Source organism: Podarcis cretensis (assembly GCF_951804945.1).
Source record: "Podarcis cretensis genome assembly, chromosome: 4".
Classification (NCBI taxonomy): domain Eukaryota; kingdom Metazoa; phylum Chordata; class Lepidosauria; order Squamata; family Lacertidae; genus Podarcis; species Podarcis cretensis.
This window is the reverse complement of record NC_137173.1, coordinates 65,713,106-65,739,563: the sequence shown is the minus strand read 5'-3', so window position 1 is coordinate 65,739,563 and position 26,458 is coordinate 65,713,106. Positions and strand designations below refer to the sequence as shown.

Genomic DNA, 26,458 nt, shown 5'->3' with positions numbered 1-26,458 from the left:
TCACAGGCCCCACCTATCGTCATTGCAGCAATGGCCCCTTTGTGTTTGAGGCTGGATTGGTTCCCATTCATTATTTAGTCTTGTGCACTGCTGCTTTGTCCATTGTTTATTAAGAGTGATGCGGCGTTTGCCTTGGAATTTCTGCCAGGTACAGCCTTAGTCAGGGCTGGCACATTACAGCGCAGTCTTAACCACATCTACCCAGGCTTTATCCCTATTGCATTCAATGGAGATTACCCCCATGTAAGTGGGGTTTGGATTGTGTTGCCTTTGTCTTTGAGATCTTAATTTTAAAACCTTCCGTCTTGACGTATAACTAGGATGGTTTATTCTTCTCCACTTAACAGTTTGTCACTGTCGTAAATTTAGAAGCCAGTTCTAATAAATTAAGATTCTGTTTCATCTGCTGTTCGTTGCATCGGTAGCCAGTGTGGGTTTTCATTCTTAACACATACGCTCCTTCTGTTTTTATAGGAGTCTGGCATAATTTTGTTCTTGGAGTTGCAAGTCTTGTGGTCCTCTTCTTCCTGCCAGCTATTCTTTTCCCATTTTATTACACTGGTGCTGGGGCACTCGTCACTGAACTCACAGAGGTAAGAGCCATGAATAACTCAGGATTTAGAAAGAGTCTTCCATAACACTGGGCAACAATTTTTTTACTTTTTGAATGTTGCTGTGATGGTTCTAGGGGTTGCTCGTGCGTAAATCGGTGCCACACCTGGCTGGGTTGCCTGAGTGAACCTTTTCTGTCCGGACAGCCACTCATTCGTGGCTGTCTCAATCGCTGGCAGAATCCGTCAGTGGGCATTTCTTGAACTTCTTCCAGCAAAGAAGCTCTTTGACGCCTAGTCTCTGCCTACTCTCCCTGCGCGGAAGCCTTCTGCGCGAGGAGGGTGTGGGCAGTGGAGGACCCGTGCTCTCCCCGCTGGTCCCCGGCGAGGAGTCATGGGACCACCTCGCCGATTCCCCCATCTGCCCCCCTACTCCACTGGTGCTACGCTGATTTCCTTCCCCAGAAGATGGGCTGCTTCTCCCCATCCCGGGACGCTCTCCGGAATCCCTCTGGAGCCCTCCCTCTCCCTCTGGCTCCGATGGCAGTTCCCTGACAGTTGTCTAGACTTCTACAACTGATTTAGGGTATTTTTGCACTGCTGAATCAGAAAATGGCATCCGTTTCTCTCCATCAGGTCAGGTTTACTGTAAACTGAATGGTGGGCATTGATAAAGGTACGTACACGTAAACTGCATGTTGCTTCACCATTTTTCAAACTTCAGGGCTTGAACTTCCGTTTCTTGGAACTCCTGGAATGCTCAGCGGCAGGGAGGTCTCTCTTCAGAGTCCAACAGTAAACAGCCATCATGACTGCGTCCCAGCGACCCTGATACCTGGTCTCCATCTCTTTCATGTCCTGATGTCATCTCTTTCATTTCATGTCATCTCTTTCATGTCCCCCTGCTCGTCACTCATTGAACCCAGGTTCTCAGGAAACCGGTCCATATGTGAAAATAGGTAGTGCATCTTGACACTCATGTTGCAGCCCAGGTTTCTGAAAGCAGTCAGCATGTTGTTGACAAGTTCTGCATAGTTTCTGGCCTTATTGTTCTTCACTACCAGAACAAATGCCTTTCACGCTTCCAGTTCCACTTCGTTCATTGAATTTCTGAACTCTGGATCTCTGATGAGCTGACGGATCTGAGGACCGTCAAAGATGCCAACTTTCAACTTCTCCATGGTCAATCCTGGAAAAGCCTGGCACAAGTAAGTGAAGCAGTCACCATCCTTGTCCAGAGCCTTGGTGAACTGCTTGATTAAGCCGAGGTTGATGTGCAGCGGTGGGAAGAGTATTCTGTCTCTGTCCACCAGAGGGTCGTTGATGACGTTCCTTTCTTTGCAAGGCACCAATTCCTCCCGCACAGGCCAGTCCTTATTCGTGTAATGCTGAGCACGGTCCCTACTACCGCACATGCACAGAAAACATGGGTACTTGGTGAAGCCAGACTGTTGTCCCAACAAAAAGTTCACCATCTTCAGGTCAACACAAATAAACCACTTATGCTGATCATAACCAATTTTCTCCAGCACATACTTCACCACTCCATAGTTCTCCTTCAGTGTACTCGAGTGAGCCAGGGGTATAGAGGCAAACTGGTTGCCCTTGTGTAGCAGAACACATTTCAGTGATCGCTTGCTGCTGTCAGTGAACAGTCTCCAATCTTTGGGTTCGTACTGTGGCACTCCAAGCTTGAGCAGAAGCTGCGCAATATCTGCACAGTACACCAAGTCCTTCTCTTCCGAGAAAAAACAGAGGTACTCTTGATGCCTGTTGCGGAAGAAGCTGATGCGAGCACTGTCAAAGAGGAGGTTTTTTCCCTTCAATCTGGATGCCAACAGTTCGGCAGAGTCCTTTGACAAGCTGAGGTCACGAACTAGATCATTCAACTCCTTTTGGGAAAATGGATGTGGAGCATCATCTTCAAGAACCACTTCTTCATGTCCTTCAACACTGGAGGCATCTTCGTCACCAATGTCAGGAAGTTCTCCGAAGATAGGCACTGGAATTTCATCACAATGAGCTACAGGACGACGTGCTGATTGAAGATCAGGATTAACTTAGTTTTGATCCCCCAACTTTATGCTTTGCCGCACCAATTTATGGAAGATTTTGAGGTTTTTTGACTTCATACTGATCCCTTTTTGACATAATCACCCAGAACTATCGGACCTGAATACTTCTTGTCATTAAAATAATCATTTCCAATCAAAACAATTATTCGACATGGCATTTTACCCCCACCAACTTCTTCTAAAATGCTCCACACAAGCGTACATGTGAACAAAAATGTAAAAAAACGACATGTGGCCATAACTCAAAAACTTGACCTGATTGAGCAAACCCAATGTGATTTTTGGATTCAGCACATCAGATTCGTCCTAAATCAACTGAAAAAACGCAGACAACAAATTTGTTGTTGACCAGTGTAATCTATTAAGTCAAGCCCTGCAGTTCTTTCACTCCTCCCCAAAGTGTTTGTGCTAGGAAACTTGATTTTTTGGTGCTGCTGCTCCATGGAGCCCTGGGGCTGAGTGAAATTGCTCATCCCTGTTCCATAATATGGTACTAATTGCTAAATTTTCCATGTTAATTGACCCATTCAAAGTACTCCTTGTCCTAGAGCCAGAAAGGATATGCTGTTGCCACTGGAGCTTCCTTAGAAAATTTGTAGCACCACTAATGATAAGTCCTGATGCAAAGACTGTGGACTAGTAGTAGAAAGCGTAGTGAGACTGCCTCTGGCCAAATTGACCTTGCATACTGGGATGGGCAGGGGCCCATTGATGGCGCAGGGTGGTGCATTCATGTAATGAAACAATAAAGATTGGGAGATAATCATAGAATCGTGGCATTGGAAAGGATCATAAGGGTCATCTAGTCCAATGCCCTGCAATGCGGGAATCTTTTGCCCAATGTGGGGCTCGAACCCACGACCTTTTGATTAAGAGTCTCATGCTCTACCAGCTGAGCTATAATAAATCGGAAGTAATCATACTTGAAGCAAAGGACCTGAAAAAGAAGCTCCCAGACAGACATAGATACATATACATTCCAGTGCAGTCACCGTCACAAGGAAATTTGTCCTTGGCCTAATTTTAAAAAGTTTATTGTTGATACAGCACTTTAGAAAGTTGCTGTGCTTCTTCTGGAAGGCAGGAAATTGTTAATGTGGGTTTCTTTGGGTCCTTTTGGAGACAGATGGCAACAAAATGAACCCTGGAATGGACATTTTCACATTAAGGCACTTGGCTAACTGAGATGCATCGATTGCACTGTCTCAACTTTTGCCAAAACTTTTAATTTTTCATATCTTGTATGATAGCAACTCATGAAATCCAAAGTGTGTATTGACTGTGGTCTGCACACAGCCATAGTTCAGTTTTAGAACTATGTTTTTAGGAAATATTCTTTGTTCTCCTTCCCATTAGAGATGTTACTCCTTCTGTATTTTGGAAGAATGGCAAGAGATGGAGAGATCCAGGCACTATTTGGGACAAGGGTGCATATAGGTTTTACAGCTTAATGTTTTATTGCACTTAGGATTCTCCTGCTAATGGGCCCAGAGGGCTTTTTGTTGGTGACCTTGTCACCAGTCTGCAAGACTGCTCAGTTCATAGTGTGGAGGACTGGAATTCCTGCCTGGGAAAGATCTCTCTGAAGCCACAAACAGGCTATTGCATAAAGACATCAGTGCTACAACAGCTAAGCTACCCATCTAGAGGTATAGTTGTTTCTATGTTGTTGGTTGCTGTTATTATTAGTCATTTTAAGGATGGTAAAAACAAGGCCTTTGGCCATTTTTTCCCTGTTATATCTGACACTTTAGTTCTGATGGCTATCTTGGAATTTGTATTAGGGTTTTGGGGTTTATGGTAATATTTTAATTTTGTGATCAGGGCTGGAATGGGGATTGTTATATATTTTAATACTATTGTGATGTTGAATTTGTTAGCCACCAGGTTCTATTGAAAATTGGTTTTGGAAATATTTAAGTATCTAAACAAATGCCTGTGCATCTATCTTGCCTGCCTAGTACATTCTTTCTGTGGTTGCCTGCTTAAGATGGATCCAAGCCAGATAACAAATAGATGAGGAACCCAGTCATGTGGTTTTAGTTTCTGCAGCGCAAACCGTAGTCTGCCCCCTGACAACTGGAAGAGCAGCCTAACCTTGGCAAATGGGGCAGATGCATCTCCCTTTGTCCTGCTCAACATTGGGACATTACTACTGTAGAATAAGGATTTGGCCTTGTAGAGCTGTTTCTAAATTCATAGGCTTCCTAAGTAGCTGATAGGATACTTCACAAAGGGCTATTTCTGGGCTCTTTACACCCCTCATCTGTGCCATCATATTCTCAAAACAGCAGTGATGTTGAAGTCCATCTAAGTGGGTGAACACAATTTGTGGTGGCACAAATTTCGCCCTTTAAGCTGTCTTAGCGGGAGCATCTTATAACTTTGGGCTATGAGGCTAAGTATACTTCTTACACTGCACAAAATAACATTTCACTACTTATTAGTTATCCAAGATCTCCATCACTTCTTTTTCTTTTCTGATGTAGCATCGTGGCAGTTAGAAAATGACAAGAGGGTGTTCCCCATCTCCACCCATCTCTTGTCCTGTATCCACAAGTTGGCTCCTTGGGTTCCTAGGATTTATATATTTTTATGTCTGTGGTGAAAAATGTATAAACTTTAATGACAGTTTTTCATTATGCTACTGTTATAAATAGCTTTGAGATTCTCCTCAGGCCAAAAAAGATCAGCATAAAACATGAATCTAAATAAATAGAGCCTTTGGGGTTTAAATATTTTGTAGCTGTGCATGTAAAAATACTCAGCAGGCAGTTCTGTTACCAACATCATATGTCTATTTAATTTGCAATGATAAATGTAATGCGATTTAGCTATGGCTATACCTGCAACTTTCTTGCAAAAATAGGTTGGTTTTCAGCCAACTTGCCTGTCCATGTGTGTTTGCTAATAACCCTTAGTAACTGTAATTTTGTAAGGGTTCTGGTTATAACCATTTACAGATCCTTTGCCCTTGCTCAGAATAACAGATCCAAAGGCTCTTGTATGCATGAGTACTAATTCAGCTGAATACTTTAGACTACAGAGAGAGCTTCAAAAGCAAGGGCTCAAGTGGGTTTATTCAGCATGATCCCCCAAACTTGGTTTGAGTACCCTTGACAGTATCTAGATCATGCATAGGAAAACTCCGGCCCTCCAGATGTTTGGGACTACAATTTCCATCATCCCTAGCTAACAGGACCAATGGTCGGGGATGATGGGAATTGTAGTTCCAAACATCTGGCGGGCCGGAGTTTACCTATGCCGGATCTAGATGTTCCAATTGAACTGTGTTCTTTTCTGTTCAAAAAAACCTTCACAAAAGTATATGGGAGAAATAGCTCCACCATGATTTGATGACAACATTTCTCACTAAAGCATGAAGACATCACAGGGAACTGTGCCTTCTCTGAAGGATATGGTGGCCGTTGAGTCTTTTGTTTCTTTCGCCCGGGAGTACAAATCTAGGAAGCTGTGATTTCTGAAAATCTAATAATGAGTTGTGTTTCTCTTTAGGTTTTAAAAGACTTGACGGCACTGTTGAATGTTGTAGCAACAACAGCCTCACAGACGTCTGCTTTTCATACAGTAATAACTTAAACGGTCAGTCGGTAAGTTAGCTGTGCAAACTGCCAGATCCAAACACCAATATATATGGTTGACAGGCACCACAAGGTTTGTTTTGAAACGTTAGAGTTGGGCTCTTAAACTGAACTTCGCATATTAATCCAGTTGCAAACATATTATCCTCATAACACAATCTGTGTACTTGAGAAACAGAAATAAGGAAGTTGAGCAGTCATACTTCTTCTGTTTACATAACCATTTGAATCCTTTCCTACATGCAGACAAATTGCAGTGACCTCCTGACACACACGTTTAAGGCCTGAGCTAAGGGAGCTAAACTGGCAGCCATTTAACTAAATTTAAGGGTGGGTACCGGTTTTGAGGGGACACGGGTGGTGCTGTGGTCTAAACCACAGAGCCTAGAGCCTGCCGATCAGAAGGTCAGCGGTTTGAATCCCTGTGACGGGGTGAGCTCCCGTTGCTCGGTCCCAGCTCCTGCCCACCTAGCAGTTCGAAAGCATGTCAAAGTGCAAGTAGATAAATAGGTACCCCTGTGGCGGGAAGGTAAACGCCCTTTCCGTGCGCTGCTCTGGTTTGCCAGAAGCGGCTTAATCATGCTGGCCACATGACCCAGAAGGTGTACGCCGGCTCCCTCGGCCAGTAAAGTGAGATGAGCACTGCAACCCCAGAGTCGTCCGCGACTGGACCTAATGGTCAGGGGTCCCTTTACCTTTAAGGTAAAGGTAAAGGTACCCCTGCCCGTACGGGCCAGTCTTGACAGACTCTGGGGTTGTGCGCCCATCTCACTTAAGAGGCCGGGGGGCCAGCGCTGTCCGGAGACACTTCTGGGTCACGTGGCCAGCGTGACATCGCTGCTCTGGCGAGCCAGAGCCGCACACGGAAACGCCGTTTACCTTCCCGCTGGTAAGCGGTCCCTATTTATCTACTTGCACCCGGAGGTGCTTTCGAACTGCTAGGTTGGCAGGCGCTGGGACCGAGCAGCGGGAGCGCACCCCGCCGCAGGGATTCGAACCGCCGACCTTTCGATCGGCAAGCCCTAGGCGCTGAGGCTTTAACCCGCAGCGCCACCTGCGTCCCCCCTTTACCTTTACCTTACTGGTTTTGAAGGTCCTAAGCAGCTTGTGGCCAGGTTTCTAGAGGGAAAGCCTTCTTCCATATGGTCCAGTAGAGCAGCTGTGGCCTGCAAAAGAAGTCCTATTAACCACCTCACGGCCTGCCATGCCCATACTTAGAGTGTTGTAGAGTGATTACTTTCTCCACGGTGATAATTACTTTCCAGAACAATTCCTTGTGAAGATCTGGCAGGCTCTAACTGTTGTATGTTTCTGCCAACAATGGAAAATACCTGTTTTACCTGGTTTTACTTGGCCTGGTTACTCTGATCTGTATTTTTAACTTTGTAATATTTTGTTGCTGGGAGTTTGTGTGTGTGTGTGTGTGTGTGTGTGTGTGTGTGTGTGTTTCTAAACTGCCTCGGCATTTCTTTTTAAAACGAAAGATAGTTCATAAATTATTTTAATAAGCAATGTCAAGAAGATCATGTATGCCTATGGGGCTGTAGCTTGGAGCAAGTGGTGATAAAAGGGATGTGCATGTCAAAACTAGAATAACTGGTTCACAGCCATTCCCTGAAGTCCAGCTTTGTGTTTGAAGAAGACACATGCAGTGAAAAGTGCTTGTGAATGTGCACATGAAGTGACTCCCTTATGGGGAAAAGTTGCAACATTTGGGACTTTTCACTTTAGAGAAAAGGAAAGAGGCGACATGATAGTCAAGTTTATAAAATTACACATGGCAGAGAGAAAGTGGATAGGAAAAAAAGCTTTTCTCTCTCTCATAACGTTAGAACTCATGGACATCCAATTAGCTGAATGTTGGAAGATTCAGAACATATAAAAGCAATTCTTCACACAGCACATAGTTAAAACTATGGAACTTAACTCCCACAGAATGCAGTGATTGCCACAAACTTTGGAAAAGGATTGCACAGATTCATGCAGGAGAAGGCTCTCAATTGCTACTAACTAGTTATGATGGCTGTGCTCTCTGCCTCCATGGTCACAGGCAGCAATGCTTCTGAACAGCTGTTGCTGGAAGTCCCAGGAGAGGGGAGAGGGCTCTTGCGCTCAAATCCTGCTTGCTGGTTTTCCACAGGCATCTGGTTGGCCACTGTGAGAACAGGATGCTGGACTAGATGGGCCATTGGCCTGATCCAGCAAGCACTGTTATAGTCTCTACCTGCATGTTTATGTAACATCCCAGGTCCAGTATGCCTGTCTGCCAGCACGGAAAGCTATTGAGGCCAGCCAACTTTGCCGAACCAATACGGATTGCCGGAGGGAGTTTGTTCCAAGTTTGTGTGTGACACCTTCTCTGGAAAACCAAACTAGACTTATCCGAGTGAAACATCCACCTCAGATGGATATGCTGTTTGTTGGGCACCCGCTGCATCTCCAGTATACAGGTTGGTATGATTTTGCGGGGAGATTATAAACAAAGCTGAGCATGTGAGTAACTAAACTTCACAGGAAATTTGTTGGCAAGTTGCTGGTGTAGCTTCCAATGAATTCAGCCATCCCCCACCTTTAGCTGTGCTTTATCTGTGTGATATGTCGATGGCGCTTGAGGCTGTTTTCTGAGTCAGACTCAAAACTGCACTCCACTCTTCCTTCCTGCCCTTGAGTAGTTGCAGTAAATAAAGTTATTGGAAGGACCTCAAGGGTCATCTAGCCCAAGCCCCTGCTTCATGTGTTTAAAAAAACTTAGATGTGGCAACATGGACAAGATTTAAAGTTCTCTAAACTTTAAAGAAAATGGGCTTTATTTTGTAAGCATGGCCTTCATACCTGTTGATTCAAACAATCAATTTTATACTTGGGGATGCATAAACAGATAATTGGGCCTAGGTAGGTGGTATGGTTCAGGTATCTGAAAATATTGCTACCAGATCTTTAGATATGCCCCTATCACACTTCCATTTGATTTCCACAGGCTAACTTACTGTCATTTATTTAAACTAATATCTTTACCCATGACAGGGCCTTCTTGGTGGTGGTTCTTTACTTGTGGAATGCGCTCCCTGGTGAGGGGCGTCTGTCTCCCTCGTTATTAATTTCAGGGGGCATTTTAAAACAATTCACCCAGGCTGAAAGATACTATTCCTGGCAAAGCTGAAATCATTAGCTGTAAAAATACATTATTGTTTTTAGTTGTTCTTAATGCTTTTAAAAATGTTTTTTATATACTTTGTACTTACTTGTGTTGCTTTGCTGCCTTGTTGTTTGCCACCTTGGGCTCCCTTGGGAGGAAGCAGGGATCTAGAAGAAGAAGAAGGAAAAGAAGAAGAAGAAGAGAGCCCTGATTCTGGCAGCAAATGGTGTTTTTAATCAGATTTCTCTGAATGCTTAAAGTTTGTACCTTTGGGCTTAAAAACATATCTCAAAGAGCAGGGATAATCCTCTCAACAATGTAGATTATTCCTCTTCCTACTGTTACCTTCCTTACCATTACTTCCTAGCTTGAAGTTAAGCTCTGACACCAAACAACTGAGTTGGAATGGAATCCATTTCCTGTTTGTTGCTGCTTTTTCTGCTGTCATAATTGCGTCTGTGGTACTTCAAATAAGAATATTTGCTTTATAGTCTTTGATAATAAGAAGTATTGCTCAATTGTAAAGTAGCCACAAGCACATCATATGCTTAGGCCTAATGTTCTCATAAAATAGAGCTCATTAATGTATGACTACATTGGCAATAGTATAGGAGAACAAAAGCTATATTTGTCATGAATGCTCAGAAATGAGAGATGTTTGTATTCTGCCAAAATGTTCTTCACTTTTGTATGCTTGTAAAACTTTCTTTTTTGTTATTCTTTAAAGTGAGTCTCAGCAGTTTTGTACCTCGACACAGCTTCTTCAGTATTGATCTGCCTGTGGTAATGGAAACATTTTGCAAGTATCCTTTGTTATTTGTGTCAGCTTTTCTAGAGAAGACACTGCAAATATCTCTGCAAATACATAAAAGGACTTTTGAGGACCAAAACAATTTGATTTTTCAAAAAAGATATTGCTCTTATCTAGGTTGTGTAGATTTAGTTAGAATTAAAGCTTATTACATTTATACGTTGCTTCCTACTAAGGGTTTCCACTAAGGTATGTGAAATATAGTGTTAGATTTTCAGATTCTAATCCTAGCACTTCTGTCCTGTTTTCTAATGTTCCTTTCACACTGCAGTACTTGTTACATTATTGAACTAAGGATTTGTTACCAGTGTTGTGCTATATTCTGTTTATACCGGTGGTTGTGGTGAGGCACAACAACAAACATCAATGGAGAACATCACTACTCTCCAACCCTATCCTCACATGCATTCCTCTGGTCCCCACGATACCCCCATCTAAAGAGTGAGAAAGAATTGTTTGCCAGTATACCACCTCAATTTTTGTCCCCTTCTACGATTTTCTAGGTTAATGGGGCTGCAAATGGATTATTTCTGGAACCAATTAATGCAGAAATGAGTGCTGAACTTCTGCTAGTTCCCACTAGATTTCCAGAATCGGCTTTTATGTTGTGTGAAAGCTCAAATATAACATGGAAATTAGAAGTTAGGGGAACATCAGGGCAATGGAATAAACTGCTGTGCGAATGCAACCTAAGAAAATCCTGAGGTGATGTATTCAACGGTTTAAGGGCTGAGAGCCATTGGCAAGTTAAAGATGCTTTAGCTCAACCATTGGTACAGCCTTATTGAGGAGTAAGGAGAGTGCTGCAACTCTGTGCACTGCCTTGTCTTTTTATCATGCTGTAGCAGTGCTCAGTCAAGTAGGGGAACCTGAGGCCCTCCTGATGTTGTTGTACTCCAACTCCCATCATTCCTGACCATTGTCCATGCTGGAGCTCATGGGAATTGGAGTCTGATAGCACCTGCAGGGCCACAGCTCCCCATCACTGCTATAGCTGCTTTAACAGTGTTGAAGCTGAAGGCTTTCTAAGATTTGACTAAATCATTTGTATATTCATAACTCCCTTAGAAAGGCTGTATCTGTGATGGATAGGCCTGTAGGATGCAAGACACTGCCAAGTCCAGCAGTCTTTCATGCCTATGCTAAATAATGCTTGTGGCTGACAGGTGTAACAAATTATACCCATTAACGTGTTTCATTGCACTTTGCAAATAAGTACCATACTGTGAGCAATATATAAATTTCTCTACATGAATAGGAATGGTATATTGGTTTGGCTGTAAATTAAGTGATGGCCACTTATTCTTTTGATGATCATAACTGTGGCATGGAATAGAAATGGTGTGGCCAAACTTCAGCTTTTGGTTTATTTGGATCGGTCTCCCAAGTTAGAAGCACACCTTCATCTATCCTCTAGAACAGGGTTTCCCAAATTTGGGTCTCCATCTGTTTTTGGATTACAGTGCACATTGTCCCTGCCCACTGGCCCTCCTAGCTAGGGATGATGGGAGCTGTAGTCCACAAACAGCTGGAGACCCAAGTTTGGGGAACCCTGCTCTAGGAGGTATGAAATGTGGAATTAGAAATATGTACACAGAAGTGAGAGTAGAAATGTTGATGTGATAATAGAGCACGTATGTGCATAAAGCAAGGATAAAGGTAAAGGTAAAGGGACCCCTGACCATTAGGTCCAGTCGTGACCGACTCTGGGGTTGCGGCACTCATCTCGCTTTATTGGCCGAGGGAGCCGGTGTACAGCTTCCGGGTCATGTGGCCAGCATGACTAAGCTGCTTCTGGTGAAACCAGAGCAGCACACGGAAACGCTGTTTACCTTCCCGCCAGAGCGGTACCTATTTATTTATTTACTTGCACTTTGACGTGCTTTCTAACTGCTAGGTTGGCAGGAGCTGGGCCCGAGCAACGGGAGCTCACCCCGTCGCGGGGATTCGAACCGCTGACCTTCTGATCGGCAAGTCCTAGGCTCTGTGGTTTAACCCACAGTGCCACCCGTGTCCCATAAAGCAAGGATGGGGCATGGTTATTCTTTTCATGAAACAGCATACTTAGAGGACGGCAGTGAAACCACCTCATTCCTGTAGCCAAATCTTTTAACTTGCAGTGTTTTCTTGCTGCAATGAGTGTGCGTTTTCCGCTGAGCTCCAATACAGTAAGTAAGCTGGTCTGGGTGGCAGGCGGGGAATCAAATCTTTTAAAATGGAATGCAGCAATATGAGGGCAGGTTTTCTTCCTCTTTGCCATGTGCTCTTTTCTATGCAAAGAATACAACACTCCTAGTTTACATGTAAACAGTACAGATACATATAAATGGCACAGATACATGACTCCATTGCTTCTTCCTGCCACAGATACTCTGTGCCTACTGCATATGCTCCATCCTCACTGAGCTGTTTTGGCTTTGCTTCTCACTTAGAAAAAAATTCTAACATCTGCAGTCCTTGAGAAACACCCCTACCAACCCTGTTATAATGCCCTCTCATTTGTACAGGGTGCCATTTTGGTTACCTAAGGATTGGCACTTGGGAAATGCAGTTGATAGTATATACCAGGTGTGGGGAACCTTTGATCCTCCAGCTGCTGCTGAACTACAGTTCCCATCATTCCTGGCCATTGGCCCGCTTGCAAGTTGCAATTCAGCAACATTTAGAGGGCCAAAGTTTCCACAAAACTGGTATATATAATTGCTAAGCTTCTAACTTAAGAACAAGGGGAACGAGGTAGGAGAGTAGGGAAGTTAGACTATAGAGCAATAGTTTTGAAGGTCATTTGTAAAAAAACCAAACCATTTCATTGATGCTAAGGTGGCATGCTATATCAAAGGAAGATTAAAATACAATGTTTGGTGGAACATCCTGGGTTTTTATGTGTTCCATTGCCAGTCTTTCTCTAATGTGGACAATACAATTCATGTTAAAACAGTTGTGTGGTGAAATACTGTGTTTCCAAGGTTTAGACTATATCTTACATTTAAAATATATAAATGCAATCTTGTTTATTCCCCTTAACCAATTTTAACCAGGTATCTGATTTCCCTCTCTGGAGCGCTGGCTGTAATCAACGCAGTCCCTTGCTTTGCTTTGGATGGACAGTGGATATTAAACTCTTTCCTGGAAGCGACTCTTAGCACGCTGGTTGTTGAAAAACAAAACAGGGAGCTAATTGGCTTTTTAATTTTGCTCTCTGGCAGCACACTTTTAGCTGCCAATGTAGCGTTAGGACTTTGGGTGGTGACAGCCCGATAGCACATTTTTTGTTCATTTTGACATCTGATAATTTATACTAGGCACATGGAACCTAGTGAAATTGTTTGTGTGTGTGTGTGTGTTTGGACAAGAAGACAAGCAGCTTCAATCAAATTATGGCACAAGAAAGATTACTTTCCTGTGAGCTATAAGTAATTCAGGATTGGACGGTTGTGATCTTAAAGATTAAATTATTTCTTCTTCAATCATTTGTGAAAACTTTATTGGAAAGGCAGAAGAGTTAGACTTGGCTTATTTAGATGTCCTAGCAAGCTCCTGTATTCTGGAAAACTTGCTTTTCCAAAATAAGGGGACAGGAATAATGTTGAGTTCATTCTCCTAGCTATCACTACAAGCTGTTATTAGGAGCTAGAAATGTTTGTGATAAATGCTGAACCCTTATTTTATGCTTAAAATACATGTTCCTGCACTCTATACATGCAGGATTTTTGTGGGTGTAGGTAGGCATTTTCCTTTGTTTGCATGGGAATATTTTTTCCCTAGATGAGAGAGGAAGTTCTGGACTGCATTCTCATTCTCTTATTTTCTGTTTAAACTGCATCGATATGTTGATTATTCAAAATATCTTTTTAAAAGTTCCCCACCCCCTTATTATTTTATATTTGCATTTTTAAAATATTTACTTTAGGCAGATGATTTTACCATGATCCTCAATTTTATCATAGCCTATATTGATCTGAGAAAAATAATGGTATGTTTATGTGTTTTTAATAATTGGTTGGAAGTTTTTTTGAATGTGTCATGGCATAGAAGCAGGATATCAATTTAAATATAAAAATTATGATGTGTCATTGCTAATTTATACTTCATTGTAAAAATCTGTATCAGATGGAAAAGTACTGTTTGATATTCAGAATGAATGTACATAATTTAGGCTCACTTACTTAATAAGGAGTAAGTCCATTAAGCTGAATGAGACTTCATTTTGAGTAGATGTGCTTAAGATCACACTGCACAATGAATACTTTGCTGGTTTCTTTAAGTGACCAATCCTACTTTTAAGACTTCAGATGCATATAGAGTTAACATGTTTATTTCTATGTAATGATCTGATTGTGATGAATGTAACCATATAATTAAATGCTTACCTTTCTCTGGGTTTACAAAAATAAACTTTTTTGTTTAGTTAGAAACTCCATTACACAACAGCTGTACATTGGCTTTACAGAAATGTTGCAAGTCTATATACCTCAATATTGATAGTTCTATGGCTGGAAAAGTGGCCCTACAATGTCAAACATTGAATTTCCCAGACCACAGTCCAACACAGATTAGAATGGTTTCATTAGGCTTATGTGTATCATATTTTTGAGTTGGATTGCAGCCCAGTGAATTTATGAGCTTGGGGGCTGACACAAACTATTCACCTTCTAACTTGCTTCTCCCAGAAAAACAAAATTGGAATGAATTCTAAGGTGGATAATGGTGATCAACAGAGGTTTATGGTTAATCTTTACACCATAGTGAAATCTGGCTGAAGTTTAATATATTTTCACTATACACTTTATAAATTGTGCCAAGAATTTTCAACTACTCCTGCGTAAATACTGAGGTAATATTCAATACGCATGCCAATACTGGTGTAAATTACAGTTATTCTGTTTTGGTGGTGGGGTTCCTGCTCATATGATTTTGTAAAATGGTGAAGGTCAAACAGTTTAAGTGACAGGGTTTTTATTTTAAAAAAATAAATGGAAACTTCATTCTTTTGAGAAAGTAAAGAGAGAGAGAGAGAGTTCTCTGCTATGTTATGCCATTCATGATGGAGCTGCAGCTTTCCTGAAAAACAAAGTAATTAACCTTCTCTCTTTGATTCATAGAGGGTTTTGCAGACAAAAGACACTTTGAAATGGTGTATCTGCCTTTTCTAATAATCTTAGATATTTGACCTTGCAACTCACTTAAAAGAAACTATGTCTGCTGCAGATAGAATGTAATTGTTCTCCTGGCCCCAAGTAGTAACTAGCTATCCAAAGGAGTTTCAATAATTAACTAGTTTCACTAAGCAGTTGACATACTTTGAATAATGCAAGATTTAAAACTGCTTTTCAAGCTTCGATCCTGTCTGCTCACATCTGTGTCACTATGGTGGATGAGGGAAGCTCAGGAGAGAAACTTACTGCAACAGAATCACTGTCAACCAAATGTGCAAACCGAATTTAAATTATGAAGAAATGCTAAGAATATTATGTGAAACCTGTCATCTCCACTGTGTCCTTGGGCAGATTTAAGCAGAACACCATATTTACTTGGAAGCAAGTCCTAGTGGATTCATTGCGGCTTCCTCCCAGATGAGAATGCATGGAGCTTTAAATAATTCATTTCCTGCTGGGAGGCAAGTCTTGACAGTTATCTGATGGCAATCTGCTCTTAATTCTTGCTGTCCGGTACCAGATTCTTATGCTATTTAACATGTTCAGTGGTCTCTTTATCACTCGGAATGCCAAAGGGAGAATATTTTGTTGGCCGGATTTGATCGTAGGGTTTCCTTGCTCCAATAGCCAAGGTTTAAATTACACGAATACTAAAAGCTGACGCACTAGCTGCCCAGATTGATCAAGGTGATTGATTAGTGATAAGAGTTGATAAGTTATCTGTTTCCCCAGTGTTATCTTGGTTTCGTCCCCCTGGGCAAGGACCAGTTTCCAGAAAGTCCCTGGGCTCCTGTGAAAGTAATTGACCAGCCAAGTGGTAATTCCCTTCTTTGGGTTATGTATTTTATAAATCTTGCTAGAGGCAGGAATTTGAATATGCAGCTTTTTATACTGCTCTTGAAAGGTGGTGATGCTGGAGGTATGTATGGGGTGTAGAAATAAATCCAATCCTGTGAAAGGTTTATAGAGGCTGAAAGGAATGGAATGATTAAACAGCATTTAGTTGGTTCACACCGCCCTTGGAGACTGCCATTAGCTCTGCAGGGTCACATGTGGCTGTTGACCAAAGCTTTGCTTAGGCCTGTAGTTTAGAATTCTGGAAATTACTTGTCCTTTTGCAAAGAAACCTAGCATTATGCTTTATTTGTATATGGCTGAAATCTGGGGTTGTTGTTGTTTAGTCGTGTCCGACTCTTTGTGACCCCATGGACCAGAGCACGCCAGGCACTCCTGTCTTCCACTGCCTCCCGCAGTTTGGTCAAACTCATGTTAGTAGCTTCGAGAACACTGTCCAACTATCTTGTCCTCTGTCGTCCCCTTCTCCTTGTGCCCTCCACCTTTCCCAACATTAGGGTCCTTTCCAGGGAGTCTTCTCTTCTTATGTGGTGGCCAAAGTATTGAAGCCTCAGCTTCAGGATCTGTCCTTCCAGTGAGCACTCAGGGATGATTTCCTTAAGAATGGATAGGTTTGATCTTCTTGCAGCCCATGGGACTCTCAAGAAATCTGGGGTAGTTTAGTTTTAATAGTGCAGATTTATTAAACAAATAGTAGTGGAGGACAGGAGTGCCTGGCGTTCTCTGGTCCATGGGGTCACGAAGAGTCGGACACGACTAAACGACTAAACAACAACAACAAAGAGATTAAGGGTTGAATGAAGTTTCATTCACTCCTCCCATGTAGTCTTTCCCCAAGTTGTTGTTGTTGTTGTTGTTGTTGTTATTACTTCCCACCCTTTTTCCAAAGTAATCAAGGTGACATGATTCTTCTCTCCATTTTATCCCCACAATAGCCCTGTGTGGTAGATTAGGCTGAGAGACAAGTGGCTGGCAAAATAAGATAAAAATAAACTATTTTGAAGATGAACAACCAAAATGTCACAATATTGTGAGCAAACTTTTGAGTGTACCAGAGCTCTTCATCAGGCTCAATGGTAAGTAAAGGGGAAGTGGGGAGAGAGAAGGGGGGAAAGCTGGCTTGGTATTGAAGCCATATTGTCTGCTGTGGTAGAAGGTTTGTTTCTGTTGTATAGACTTAGAAGGTATATGAATATCGGGGCATGGCCATGGGGGGTTGTCTTTAAGAGTTCTGCACTTCAGAATTTCCTACTGGAATAGATACACCCTGGAATTAGTTATGTTGGTATCTGTGGTTCTGTTCTGTGTGGCTTAGTAGGAGGCAACTCATAGGACTGGTAAGAAACTCCCCCCCCCCACCCTGAAAATTAAATAACTCTTTAGCTTGGCTGTCTGGGCTTATGGCAAATGATGGCATATTGCTCTTATAGACCTTGTTACTTAGCTGCATTGCAAAACTACAGCTTGATTCCCACTTGAAATCTTCATTTGAATCCCTTGTAACTTGTTTCCATATTCATTAAACCCTGAACCATAACCGTCTGTTACAGTTCATCTTTCCAGAGACACAGATAATAATGCTCCCCTTCTAGCAACCTTTTTCACTTGGTCTTGTGGCTCACCACATCTGGTGTGATTCATTGAAGTTTTGTTGGTATGGAATTGGCATTTGTTCCAGTATATAGAGTTTTGCAGCATTGCGAAAACATTGTTTCTGCTGATGACTTTTGCATCGAATGGCTTGATCGTTGTTTCTAATACTTTATTTGCAGTACTGATTCTTAAGGATTGATCTTCCAGTCTGATGAAGCTATAGATTTAGAAGAAAAGTTTGAGATTGTATTAATCATCAGCTATAGTCAATCCAATATATAGAAAGGTAATGTATTTTACTATCTGGGTAGGTTTGCTTGATTGGGATATCTGGACTGTAGAGATGCTCCTGCTCCTGCTTTTTTTTTTTTTTTTTTTTTTTTGCTTTCTTTAGGGCCTCAGCTTAAAATGTGCCACATAAAAGCTGCAACATACGGGAGACAGAGAGTGACAGTCTCCTCTTTATTTTTGAATACAGACATTTCCACTAATACACTTCACCACCGTGCCTATATTGTATGACCTAAGCGACACATTCCAAAATTCCCTGCAGGGTCACAGATGGTGAATTCTACACAGTTTCACTGGCTCCTTAAAAGTAAAATCAAAAAGCAGTACCCTCAAGCAGCCGCTTACTGAACTGCATGTTGAACAAACAAAAAGCAAAATAAAATGATAAATAATACAACAGATGGAAATCATTCCCTTTCCCATTTAACTCCTGATCGGCTTTTATCTTGATTTTCTCTCTCCCCCTCCACTGTCACAGTACGCTAAACAGTCACAATTTGCAAATAGTAGTGTAACCACATTTTAAGGAAACCGTTTGAAGACTTTAAAAATATGTGGGAAAGCCTTTTATTTATTTCAAACAGATCTCCACTTTAATGGCTTGTTTCCATACCTAAGAAGTGTGGCAGCTCTGCAAAGACCTCATTTTCAAAAACTGCTGAGTAATTGAAACATCGTTGATTCACCTGAGCCACAATGCAATTATTGGGGTGGGGATATCACCTCAATAGTCTCTATAGAATTGCACCAATTTATAACAAGAAGAAGAACAAGCAAATCGTAGAGAGGTTAAGAATAATAATAAAAGGTTTCTTTAGCTCTCTTCGAAGCAAGAGGAAGAGCAAAGTGTGAAGATGGAGAAATGCTACTGGATGAGAGAGAGAATGCAGAACTGCTCAGCACCTACTTGGCCTCTGTCTTCACCCAAAAGGAAAGCAGTGCCCAACCTGGTGATAACAGAATAAACGATGTAATGAGGGAGCTGCACCCCAAAGTAGGAAAAGAGGTGGTAAGGGAACACCTAGCTACTTTAAACAATTTCAAATCTCCAGGGCCTGATGAGCTGCACCCAAGGGTACTAAAGGAGCCTGCAGATGTCACCTCAGAGCCTCTGCCTACAATCTTTGAGAATTCTTGGAGAACAGGTGAGGTCTCTGTGGGCTGGAAGCAAGCAAATGTTGTCCCCAACTTCAAAAAGGTGGTGGTGGTGGGGAGAAGACCAAGGTAACTACTGACTGGTCACCTTGACACTGATGCCAGGAAAGGTCCTAGAACAGATAATTAAACCATGAAAAGGATGCTGTGATTTCTTTTCTTGATATACGTAAGCTTGGTGGATCAGGGAAATGCTCTTGACATAGTGTATCTTGATTTCAGTAAGGCTTTTGACAAAGTCCCCCGTGATATTCTTGTGGAGAACCTGGTAAAACGTGAACTGGATGAGGTAACTGTTCAATTTGTAGCTGGTGCTCACTAATGGTTCCTCGTCATTTGGGGGGAAAGTGACAAGTGGGGTGCTGCAGGGTTCTGTCTTGGGCCTGTTGTTGTCCAACATTTTTATAAACAACTTGGATGAAGGTATGGAGGGGATGCTCGTCAAATTTGCAGATGACACCAAACTGGGAGGGGTAGCCAATACTACCGAAGACAGATCTGGGAGAATAGATTGAAGCACTGGGCCAATACTGACAAAATGAATTTCCATAGGGACAAATGTCAGTTTTTCCACTTAGGCAGGAAGAACCAGCTGCACAAATATAAGATGGGGGAAACCTGGCTTGCCAGTAGTACAAGTGGAAAAGCTGTGCCTGGGGTGATGGCCCCCTCAGCTCCCCCCCCCCCATCCCTGCTTATGCGGAACGGTTGAGGAAATTGGGTATGTTTAGCCTGGCAATAGAGACTGAGGGGATATAATTGTCATCTTCAAATATCTAAATGGCTGTCGCATGCAGGATGGAACAAGCTTGTTTTCTCCCGCTTTCTCCTTGTTTTATAGGCATCTCTGGAACAGTGTACTTCTTGGCCTGCTCCCTATTATGGGTCATATAAGAAGAGCACATTATATACTGTGATCTCCCATATCTGCACTAGCTTTTTAATTGCCTTTCATGCTCAAACCAAAGTTAGTAAAGCCATGTATGGTCTTGAAAGACCTAGTGTACCTGAGAAACCTTCTCTACCTCTATGTTTTTCTGTCATAACCTCTTCGGTTTTCCATTAGTGTGTAGAGAGTGCTGGGGTGTTCTTGGTTGCTACTCAACTGAGAAATATACTCTCTCTCTGGAAGACTTTAAAGCCAAGGTGATGATCCTGTGGCCCTCCAGATGTTGTTGAAATCCAATTGCCCCAGCCACAATGACCAATGTTCGGGGGGTGGGGGTGGAGGTGGGATGGGAGTTGCATTCCAGCAACCTCTGGAGGGCCATTGGTTCCCAATCTGAACTTTAAGCATTTATAGAAAGAATTTATGCTGAAATAAGGCTCTCAAAGTGTTTTTTTAAGGCTGTAAAACAAAAAACGAACCCCCCCCCCGGCAAACACCAATAAAACAGCTATCAATAGAAACAAGACTGTGCAGACAGAGGAAAGAATTTGTAAGCAAATTAAAGCAGCTGCACTGTAATAAGGTCCAAGTCCAGGCATCTTCAAGTGGTGTCAGGCTTCTTTCCAGCTGGCATTTGATAGCAAAGGCAGGGAAGGTTATGAGGGTTGGGCTCTTCAGGAAAAACTTTATATATACACATCCCAAACATTTTAGATGGGGAATACTACAAATTACGTTTCAAAAGATCCAAACCACCTAATTTAATTTTGATTCTTTTATCTCTCATCATAGCATAAGTAAAATGCTACATTTTTTATTGTTTTAATGGGCCCAAACCATAATGAAGAAGCTTCCCAGCCTGCTTAAGCCAATGGCACTTCATGTAACAACATGCAGTCAAAGCTGTAACAAATCAGCAGAAATGGTGGATGGAAGAGACATGTCTGCTGTGAGCAGGGCCTGAAGCCTTCTTCTGGGTCACAGCACAATTATATCTGCCTTTTAAAATAACAGCCCTGGAGCCATTTTTTAAAAGAAAATATGCTAGTCTAATGTGCTTCCAAAGTACAGTAATATATCAGGCAGAAATAAACATTCAGCGCTCAACTGAACTAGAGTTTTAGACTTTCAATTGTGCTTATAACTACTTAACAAGGTCTGTAACAAACTGATACACTTTTATCATTCCCAAACTCTGTTAATTAAAAGTCAAGACTCTTAGGGTCAGTTGGGTTCGCATGAACAGCGGGTAAAACCTTGTCAAGCTTCTGGCATATTGTTAATGAACAAAGCAACTTTCAAGGTGACTCTACTTGAACAATGCAGTTTTCTGTCAGTTCGTTTTCAGGGTGAAAGGTTCATGCAGGCCCAGCCTTAGGCATTTCTGAACAGGTTTTTCGCTGATAGGATACCAAGTGTAGCACCTACAAGACCCACATGTGCAATGTACATGTGCATGCCTTGAACCCCAGAATGTTCATATGGCAGTTGTAGGATAAAGGTGCCAATTTCCAGGAAGCATGTTTCTCCTATCTGACCCCTAGGTTTCACACCTCTGGTCTAAGGAATTGTGGATCAGAAGGTCTGTAGCTCAGTGGTACAGCATATTATACTATATGTGCAACAATATATGAATATGGGTGCTCACAATAATTTATTTAGGGGTGAAGGGTAATGAAAAACTGAAGGTTTGGAGTTTTGCTTCTCACAAAAAAATGAGAAAAGTACCTGCATGTTTCCCCTTGTATCTCAGGTTCTACAAATGCTAGGAACTTACTTTTTTAAAAAATGAAACCTGGAAATATGGAAATTATGGTGCTCGCTTTGGCAGCACATATACTAAAAATGGGGAATTATGATTCATTGTAGGGAGGGAGAGTCAGCTCCAAGTTTGGTAGTTGCCCAGGCAAAGGGTCACCTTGGGGGGGGGGCGTGTCTCTGTCAGCGGGCCCTGGCAAGCTTATCAATCAATCAATCAATCAATCAATCAATTACAGTCATAGACCAGCAGTCAGAGAATAGAATATTAAGTGGATAAAAAACAAAACTGATAATTAAAACAGATAAAAACTAAAAACAAATAAAAACATTCAGTTAAAACAACTGTAAGAGCGCAAGCTTATCTAGCTGGTCAAAATGGCACCAGGCAGCTGGATCTAGCTACCCTTTTAATTTCCTACAATGATCAAAAGTTAAAAGGTTCCTGGTTCTAGCCCTACCTCAGAGTGCTGGACCAGAAACAATGTTATGGGTGTGTGTGTGGCATGGAAAGCATCATTGTGGACCTTGCAGCAGCCCAAGGATGCCAAGTGCTGAAGCCATCCCTGCAAGAATGAATATTGCATGAGTTGTAGGTGCCAATATGTATTACTCACTAATGGCAACGTCTAAAAGTATGTTATATAGGGAGTCTTAAACATGCACAAACAAAGCCTCATGGCACATCTTGCAGAAGAGATGTCTTGATTTAGAAACTTGCTAGTTGTAGAAATATTTACTAGTGCTGTTTTAATATCCCTAAGCCTACAAAACCACGTTGATGCAGGGCCTGCTCCGACACCATTAAAGTTAATAGAGGTCTGCTTATTTATTTCCACTGCAACATAACTACTAAAGTGCTGATTATGGAACTGTTATGCCTTTGACTTCAGTGAAACAAAGCCAGCTTCTCTGAATACATGTACCTTCCACACAGGATATGGTGTGCATAGTGATTGCATATGAAGCAAGATGTTATACTGTGTACATATGGTAGTATGCCCAGATGAACTATTTAAGGTCTCTGCGCAAAGGGCAAATTATTATTATTAATAATAATACTAATATTTATATACTGCCCTTCAGCTTTGTAAATCGCAGGATAAAAGCATTTTGCAGTTCACAGGATAAAATCACAAAATAAAGAGTTAAAACAATAACACCCCGCCCCAAACATTTAAAAGGCCATAGAAGGCCTGGCACCTAAAGGTGTATAATGGTGCCTGACAACCCTTCCTGCAGAGAGCATTCAAGAAATGGGGAGCCAACACAGAAAAGGCCCATTCTCATTTTGCCACCTTCAGGACCTCGTGGAGGAGACACACCAAGAAGGGCTTCAGATTATGACTGTAGAATTCAGGTTGGTTTATATGGGGAGATGCAGTCCTGAGCCATTTAAGGCTTTATAGGTACAAAACCAGCACTTTGAGCTTAGCCTGGAAGCTAAGGCTTTATAGGTACAAAACCAGCACTTTGAGCTTAGCCTGGAAGCTAAGGCTTTATAGGTACAAAACCAGCACTTTGAGCTTAGCCTGGAAGCTAATTGGCAGCCAGTACAGTTGGCCCAGGATTGGCGTAATACACTCAAACTGTCTTTCCCTGGTGAGCAACCTGACCACTGAATTCTGCATCAGCTGAAGTTTCCAAACCATCTTCAAAGGCAGCTCTACATATAACGTGTTGCAGTAATCTAACCAGAACGTATTGTTAAGTGATGGTGTATATACAGGGTACATGTACTAAACCTTCTTTGTGAACTGGCCCAGTGCCACACATATGTATTCAACATATGTATCATAGTTCTGATATAAATCAGTGTGCAAAGTAAGAATAAAGTGGGATAGGATGCTGTCCCACTTCTTTTCAGGTAGACTTAAATCCATCCCACTTGGTTACACTGAGGAAGATCACTATATTTTGCAAAAAGCCACCAACAGTGCCAACCTATACATGTTTACCCACAATAGAGTCCAATTGTTTTCAGTTGAGTTCACTCCCAAGTAAGTGTGTAGGACTGCAGCGTTACAATGAAATGCTGTGCATGACTCACAAATAAGCTCCATACATACCCTATATGGGTATAGGATTGCAGGTTGAGAAGGCAGTCCTATGCACACTTACTTGCCAGAAAATACTCAGTGGGATTTATTCCTAAAGAATGCACTGTAAAAAAAAAAAAAAAAAAAAAGATTTCACAGCTGACACTCTTCTCATCCCCCACCCCCTCCACCCCACTTTGAGCACTGGACTTAATCCAAAGCTACAATAAACAAGAGTTTGGTAGGTTGTTCAGTGCACAGCAACTGTTGCGTAAACATGTGCAGACTTCTCCCTTCACTTAAATGACAGGGGCAGCTCTGTCCACTCACAGGCATAGACACTATAGTGAATACAGAGACCCATATGTGCACAGAGGCTTTCTGTGTGCATTCAGTAAGTTCTGGCTGCATGTTCTTGTGTGCCTCTAACTCAATGTTATGTTCAAATCAATAAACCAAAGCTATGAGACTCTGTTTTTTTTTTTGCTTTGCCATGTAAAGGTAATGCGGTAGAGGTGGGGATGCTTAACCTTTCCCCCCACCCAGCTACTTTTCCCACAAACTGACTGTGGAATTCAAGATACATGTTTGTAAGACTTAAATTTTTTAAAAGCTTTCTCTGTGGAAGCTGCAAAAGTGGCAGGTGAAGAAAGTGTTAAGTTTCTGTCCTCACCCTTTCCTGTTTTCTGCACCAAACTTTTTATTTCAATTCTTAGACAAGAATGCAGCTCCCAAGAGTACTGTCATAGCTTTCTAAAACAATGTTGGAAGTATTCCTCAGTGATTAGATTCGGGATTTTTTTCAGGAGGGAGGAGCAGCCTTCTAAAAGCTAAGAGGGACAAAAAAAGGTTGATAATAGCGGAGGCCTGTTTTGAGGGAGTAGGCTTGGAAGGAAAATTAGCACTGTGTGGGCACAAATAAATGTGGCTTTCAGGGATGAGACACACAAACATTCCACACCAAAGGGATAGAGGATTTTAGGAATAGCTGTTCAAAAGAAAATCATTGGATATGCAGGAATAGACCATTTAAAATAGGATCTGTTTTGTTGTCTTAGTTTGGATGCTGAATCACCTCATTTCTGGGAAATACTGTGTTAGCATTAGCTCTCTGATTTGCTCATTATGCTGGTTTTGCAGTAGCAGTTTCATTTTTTAAACTAACCCAGTTGTGAGAGTGGTTCAGCACAATCCTAACCAAGTCTATTCAGAAGCAAGTCCTATTAAATTCAGCAGGGTTTACTTCCAGATAAACAGGGTTAGGACAGGATTAGTTTGGGCATTCACTAGTCCCTGGTGGGCCTGCCATACCTGGCCAGTATGTTGGGTAAGTCACATGCTGTTAGGCTTTGTTTTCAACTTCACAGAAGGAAAAGATGGCAGATTTTCCTTTCTGTGTTACAGGCTTATGACCAGTAGGCCTGGAAGTGTATTTTCTGTTGGAATTACGCTAACTGCTGTGGTTGGCTGGCTTACTACCACGTAGAGCTTTTCTCCTACAGTTGCTGCGTCCCCCTAAGAAAATTCTGCTCAACAAACTTTGTTAAAACACCAGCTTTCAAGCTACTTGAAGCTCATTTTTGGAACTGGTTGCTGAGTAATTTCCAAATGCAGGAGACATGAGGCAACCACTGAAACTTCTACAATTCAACGTGTCCTATCAAACAAATACCCACCCACCCAAACACACAGTAACCTAGATCTCTATTTGAACATGGGAACTTCTATTTTGTAATGACTGAACATCAGAAATGAAAACGCTAAGTAAAAAAGGCATGGGGGCAGAGATAAGGGAGCTGAGGGTGAGAGGGGCCATGGGGCTGGGAATAAGGGGCTGACCTGGTGTTAGAGTACTAGTGTGAAAATCCTAATGGGCTTGGCAAGGAGTCCTGTGCGATTCAGAAGCTTGCACTCTTTTCCTCTTGGGAGCTTTTAAAATAAGTTACAACAACCCAAGCTTGGGCAGTTTCCTAGTCGTCCCCCCCCCCACAATAGCTTGTTTTTCTCCTAAACCCCCCCCCAACCTGACAAGCAGCTTTTGGGCGGGCTTGGGGAATGTAAACCGCGAGGCCGTTTCAGCGGCTACCGCATTAGCAAAGCCCGCCTTGCTCACACAATAGCAACAACTCCTGAGCAAAGCGCCTGCGGTTCCGCGCTCCCCGAGGGAGGCGGCCGGGCGAGCAAGCAAGCAAGCAAGGCGGCGAGCAAGCAGCGAGGGCGGCCACCTCTCCGTCCTGGCTCTGAGGAGTCGCAGCCAATTCTCTGCTTTTGCCTCCCTCTCCCTCTCCCCCCCCCCCCATCGCCGACTCATTCGCTCCCAGCCAGGCTGCCCCTCCCCTTCGGGCTCTCCCCGCTCGGCGGCAACCCCGGCCTCAACCCCGCGTGCGTAACACACACACACACACACGCACTCGGTGGCACTCGCAGCGCAGCAGCCACGGCCGCTCCACCAGGCATGGCACAGGGCTCTACCTCACTATGGCAGCCGCGCGACACAGCACCCTCGACTTCATGCTCAGCGCCACAGGTGAGGCGCCTCGCTCGGGG

The 26,458-nt window shown here is 42.5% G+C and overlaps 2 protein-coding genes across 5 annotated transcripts in view; both read left to right on the top strand.

Moving 5' to 3' along the window:
- MBTPS2 (membrane bound transcription factor peptidase, site 2) overlaps window positions 1–14,595 on the top strand; it is a 33,522-nt gene extending 18,927 nt beyond the window's left edge. For all 3 annotated transcript variants that reach the window (XM_079972285.1, XM_079972283.1, XM_079972284.1), the window contains 6 exons: window positions 475–593; window positions 4,095–4,275; window positions 6,143–6,237; window positions 8,477–8,678; window positions 10,092–10,167; window positions 13,214–14,595. In XM_079972285.1, the coding sequence (XP_079828411.1) occupies window positions 475–593; window positions 4,095–4,275; window positions 6,143–6,237; window positions 8,477–8,678; window positions 10,092–10,167; window positions 13,214–13,436 (896 nt within the window). In that variant the 3' untranslated portion in view covers window positions 13,437–14,595. The remainder of the gene's footprint in view (window positions 1–474; window positions 594–4,094; window positions 4,276–6,142; window positions 6,238–8,476; window positions 8,679–10,091; window positions 10,168–13,213) is intronic.
- Window positions 14,596–18,686: 4,091 nt separating this feature from the next.
- Window positions 18,687–26,458, top strand: part of SMS (spermine synthase) — a 44,426-nt gene continuing 36,654 nt past the window's right edge. The window contains exon 1 of one of the 2 annotated variants that reach the window (XM_079972287.1): window positions 18,687–19,215. In XM_079972287.1, coding sequence (XP_079828413.1) covers window positions 18,933–19,215 — 283 coding nt within the window. In that variant the 5' untranslated portion in view covers window positions 18,687–18,932. Of the gene's footprint in view, window positions 19,216–26,028; window positions 26,439–26,458 lie in introns of those variants that run through there. The other variant, XM_079972288.1, reaches the window with a different exon arrangement.